This window comes from Lycium barbarum, chromosome 2 (assembly GCF_019175385.1).
Source record: "Lycium barbarum isolate Lr01 chromosome 2, ASM1917538v2, whole genome shotgun sequence".
In the NCBI taxonomy this organism is placed as follows: domain Eukaryota; kingdom Viridiplantae; phylum Streptophyta; class Magnoliopsida; order Solanales; family Solanaceae; genus Lycium; species Lycium barbarum.
Genome location: NC_083338.1, coordinates 55,453,827 through 55,458,901, shown reverse-complemented (window position 1 = coordinate 55,458,901; position 5,075 = coordinate 55,453,827). Strand labels below are relative to the sequence as shown.

The following is a 5,075-nucleotide window of genomic DNA, read 5'->3' as shown; positions in this document are numbered from 1 at the left end:
ACATTTTCCTTGAATTGATTTATAATCTTAAGTGATTATAAATAATACTCTCTTTGTCAAATCTCAATATAAGTGATGTATTCCTTTTTATATTTAAAAATAATTTAGTGCTTAAAATTTTCATTCTATCATTAATAAGGTGATTTATATAGCTAAATAAATATTTATAACTTATTAAATTATTCATTATCAATTTAATAATTGAGAAGTGACACATCAACCTACATTGATGTTAGTTCAGTTTTCTTAAGAAGAAGGCTCATTTTATTAGCTTGATATCAGAGCTTAATATGTAATTAATCGTGCATAATTTATGTACATAATTTTAAAAAATACGCCATATTCCCTTATTGCATAGAGCCATGACGAAATATATGTTGGAAAATCCTATTATTATAATTTCTAAGTTTAGTTCAAAACTATATTTGTTGGGAAAAAAGAACATAAAGAAATGATCAAATTGACATTTTGACTCCATAGCGTAAAAGGCGGAGCACATATTTGATAAATCAGCCCTATCTAGTACCTATATATAGCTCATACCCTACCTTTTAAATCTCAAAATATATGTATGCAAATTAATCCCTTTTTGGTATTCCAACTCTTCCCTCAGATTCTTTTACAGAGTTTGCACGCAATTAGATCTTACAAACTTTCTATAGTTATCTCTGCAATTATTGTCTGATCAACAAAAGAATGGCAGATTCACCACCATCATTGCCAACAACAAGAAAACAAAATTCATTTCCACCACCACCATTACGGATTAGGGAAAATAATAGCCCTCGAATATCAGAGTTAAAGAAAAGTCTATTTTCGACTTCATTACGAACTCCAACATCAATTAGGACACCAACATTCAAGACTCAAAAATCCATGTTGTTGTTATTGGCTTATGTTTTCACTTTTTTATTTGTTACATGTGCTATCTTTATTGTTGTCTTTAATAATCCTTCCATTAACCATTCTTTCAAGAAAGTCCTTAATAAGAGGTCCCAGTTTTCCACATTTTTCTCTCACTATTTTTCCTCAAACAATAATCAAAACTCAACTGTTTACTATCTCCCATTTAATGATTCTTCTATTTCTCAAAATGCTTTTGCTATTTCACCTAGCCAAATGAATGATTCTGAAAATGGTGAAAAGGGTTTACAGAGTTCTTTGAAGAATGATCAGTTCTCAAGGAATGAAGGTAAATCTAGTAGTAAAAGAGAAGAGGAAGAGACAGAAAAGGTACCAAATTCTGTGAAAAATGAGACAAACAACAACAGCAACATGTCCAGTGTAATCCGACGGGCGGAGTCCGTGAAAAATGAGACATCAAGTGAAAATCATCAAAAGAATGAGCCATGGTGGGAAGTGATGAGTCATTGTGATATTTATGATGGGATGTGGGTGAAAGATGATGCTAACCCTTTGTATGAACCTGGTTCTTGTCCTTTTATTGATGAGCCATTTGATTGTTATCACAATGGAAGGCCTGATAATGGCTATGAGAAATTTAGATGGCAGCCTAAGCACTGTAACATTCCAAGGTAATTGGCTACTTTTGATATTTATTGCATATGCATTACTAGGCTCGAAGGCTGGGGCGTAGCTAGAGTGTCGACTACAGGTTTGGCCGACTGCAATAGCTTTGGTTCAAACCCTGTACTTGTCTTAGAAAGATTAGAATCTAGATTGCCTAAGCTTCAAATCCCGGCTTTGCCTTGGCGAAATCTCTAGTTTTTGCACTGTGATTTGAAGGTCTTAGATTCCAATGGTGGAAATACGCCCACCGCTTTGCAAACACATTTTCTTGTATATGTGAATGTAAATAATTGTTTGCTAAATTACAATATGCATATATATAATAGGTCGACTCTTTTGGAAGTAATACAAAGTAAATATCAATTTGGAACAAGTTAAGGTGTAAAACCAGTACAACCCTAGACCCAAACCTACTTACAAGTCGAGTCAACAAATCTTGCCCCAAAATATTACGTACGCTACTGATAGGTTCAAGCTGTGGAAACAACCTCTTGCAGAAATGCGAGATAATGCTACGTACAATCGACTCAATATGGTCGGTCGGTTCATGGACCTGCCTAAATCAGGAGCTTAGTGCACCTGCCTGTCCTTTTCAATTCTTATTTTTATGCGTTGTTACGCTTAGTTCTGGTGATGTTCTTTTTTGTAAAATAGTACTACTTTACTTTTCAGGTTGGATGGCAAAGAAATGTTGGAACTTTTGAGAGGAAAGCGATTAGTCTACGTGGGTGACTCTCTGAACAGGAATATGTGGGAATCAATGGTTTGTCTGCTTAGATATTCTGTTGAAGACAAGAGCAGAGTTTTTGAAGTATCTGGAAGAGAAGATTTCAAGAAAGAGGGTGCTTATTCTTTTATATTTGCGGTAAGTTTCATCATTTCACTTGTCTACTCGTCCCACAAATAACGTCAGATTTATTCAACAAAATGTTGTTGCATCTTACTAAAAGGAGGTGAAAGGACTGGTGGATGTATCTGTTCTAGATGGTGCATCTGCATTGCTGGAAGCAAAGTTTTGGAAATTAACAGTCTAACAGAACAATGAAGACGGAGGTAATGGTACATCATTGCAGGTTCTTCTCCAAGACTTGTATATGATGCATCTAAATTGCTGGATTAAAAAAGTCTATTAGGCCAAAGGAGCAAGCTGCCATTAACAAATAAGATGTCTTGCATTATATGTCAAAAATTTCCTTGGTTCTTGTTGTTTCACTATACGAATAATAAGACTTTTGAAAAATGAAATGAAACAAATATACTGACTCTGATTTAATTAAAGCCATACCATAATTGAAACAATGTGTTGATCCCTTGTCATATGTTTGTGCAGGATTATAATTGTTCAGTGGAGTTTGTACGTTCTACGTTTCTCGTTCAAGAATGGGAAATGGCAGACGGGAATGGATCAACTAAAGAAACACTCAGATTAGATCTGGTAGAAAGGTCATGTGACAAATACAAAGGAGCTGATGTTCTTGTCTTTAACACAGGGCACTGGTGGACTCATCAGAAAACATCTGAATGGTACCTCCCTCTTTTGCCTAAGTTCATCATGCTTTCCTATATAGCCAGAGAGAAATAGAAGAAGATATTTATTTTGATTTTTGTTGTAGCGAGCTAATTTACTATATGTATTCACAAACTTTTAGGAAGGGTTACTATCAAGAAGGTAGCCATGTTTATGGTGAACTTAACGTTGTTGAGGCATTTCGCAAGGCAATGACAACATGGACAAGATGGATTGAGACCAATGTAGATCCTCTCAAGACCGATGTTTTCTTTAGAGGCTATTCAGTCTCTCATTTCAGGTAATTCAAATGTGTTCCCTAATTTACCTTCAACTCTTGATCACATTCAAGGAAGCCCTCTTGGTTCTAGCAATACAAGTGATGTGCGGATTCGGAGGCGGATCTAGGATTTCTAGAATATGAGTGCACCACTAAAGAATGGTGAAAAAAGTAAGCATTAAGGGGATTGATCCCTGATCCTCTAGGTAAATAACTTAGCCTTTGGAGCATCGGGGCCAACATATAATTGCAGTTCAATTCTAAGAAATATGTATATAAAATACCTAGTTTGACAGACAGATCATGGGTTCACGTGCACCATAATTAGTACTCCCTCCGTCCCATTTTATATGAGGGTGTTTGCCGGGCACGAAGTTTAAGAAATAAAGAAAGACTTTTGAAAGTTGTGGTCTACAACAAATCAAAGAAATTTGTGTAGCTAGAAATCATTTCATTAAGGGTAAAAAGGTAAATCTAAAGTTAAATTGTTACTAAATATAGAAAGGTGTCATCCTTTTGGGAGTGACTAAAAAGGAAAGAGTGTCATATAAATTGGGATGTCCATTATCCAACAAGTTTCAAACTGTGCGTTAGCTGATCCTCAGATATTTCTCGGTTATCAAAAAAATTCAAGGAAACGATTCAGAAAGTGACCAAGTTTTCTTTTGGTGTTTGTTTGTTTTGCAGTGGAGGTGAGTGGTATGCTGGTGGAAAATGTGATAGTGACACCGAGCCACTTCAGGATGAGAAAGATTTGTCGCCTTCTCTGTATCCGCCAATAATGGGAATGCTAGAGGATGTGATAAAGTGGATGAAGACACCAGTATACTATTTAAATGTTACCGTAATATCAGATTTCCGCAAGGATGGACATCCATCGGTATACAGGAAGCCAAACATGACAGACGAGGAGAGAAGGACGACGTTAAGGTACCAAGATTGCAGCCATTGGTGCCTTCCTGGTGTACCAGACACTTGGAATGAGCTCCTATATGCGCAACTATTGATGAAACATTATCAGAAACAACAAAAACAGCAGCAGCAGCAGATAGGTTCTTAGGCAAACATAGCTATAGTATTACATAGATATGATATTTTTAGGCGAAATATGTCCAACGTTAGTTGTACTTTTTCCGGATGAGAAGTCAGAAACGAACACTATTAGTTAATAGCTACAGATAGTTCTATGTGGAACCACTTATCCAACAGTATAGTAACAAATTACTATTACTTTACCCTGCTATACAATATGAGCTTAAAGTATGTACACATCCTTTTAAAGATTGTCGTTTTGATTGACCAAATACTCTTGATGTGCATCTTCGTCTGATATATAACTTTACGTGGTTTAAATTTATTTTTACTCTTCACAACGATATTGCCTAGGTCATGCACGAATTTTGTCACAGCGGAGATGAAATCTCAAAATTTTTGCCTGCTTCAAACTAAATTATGGCTTCTTTTTTTTTTTTTTTTTTTTTTTTTTAACATTCAAATCATACTTTCCCTTTTGTGACTTCATATCAATTCTGTTTCCTCCAAACAAGTGAATTCCTACTTAGTTTTCATTTTTTTCAAGTTAATGAATTGGTACAACTTGTATGGAATACATTTTCTCCCTCTATTCTATTATATTCGACTCCCTTTCCTTTTTCTTCCATCAAAATACAAATGACACTTTTCTATATTTGGAAACAATTTAACATTAAAATTCCCATTTTATGCTTAATAATATGCTTTTATAGCCACAAAATCTCA

At 35.1% G+C, this 5,075-nt stretch overlaps 1 protein-coding gene across 1 annotated transcript; it reads left to right on the top strand.

Annotated features, from left to right (window-relative positions):
• The first annotated feature begins 554 nt into the window (after positions 1-554).
• Positions 555-4,584, top strand: LOC132626519 (protein trichome birefringence-like 4). Its single transcript, XM_060341433.1, has 5 exons — positions 555-1,535; positions 2,203-2,395; positions 2,861-3,054; positions 3,180-3,338; positions 4,005-4,584. The coding sequence occupies exons 1-5, from the start codon at positions 697-699 to the stop codon at positions 4,375-4,377; spliced, it is 1,758 nt and encodes a 585-aa protein (XP_060197416.1). The 5' UTR covers positions 555-696; the 3' UTR covers positions 4,378-4,584.
• The last annotated feature ends 491 nt before the right edge of the window (positions 4,585-5,075 follow it).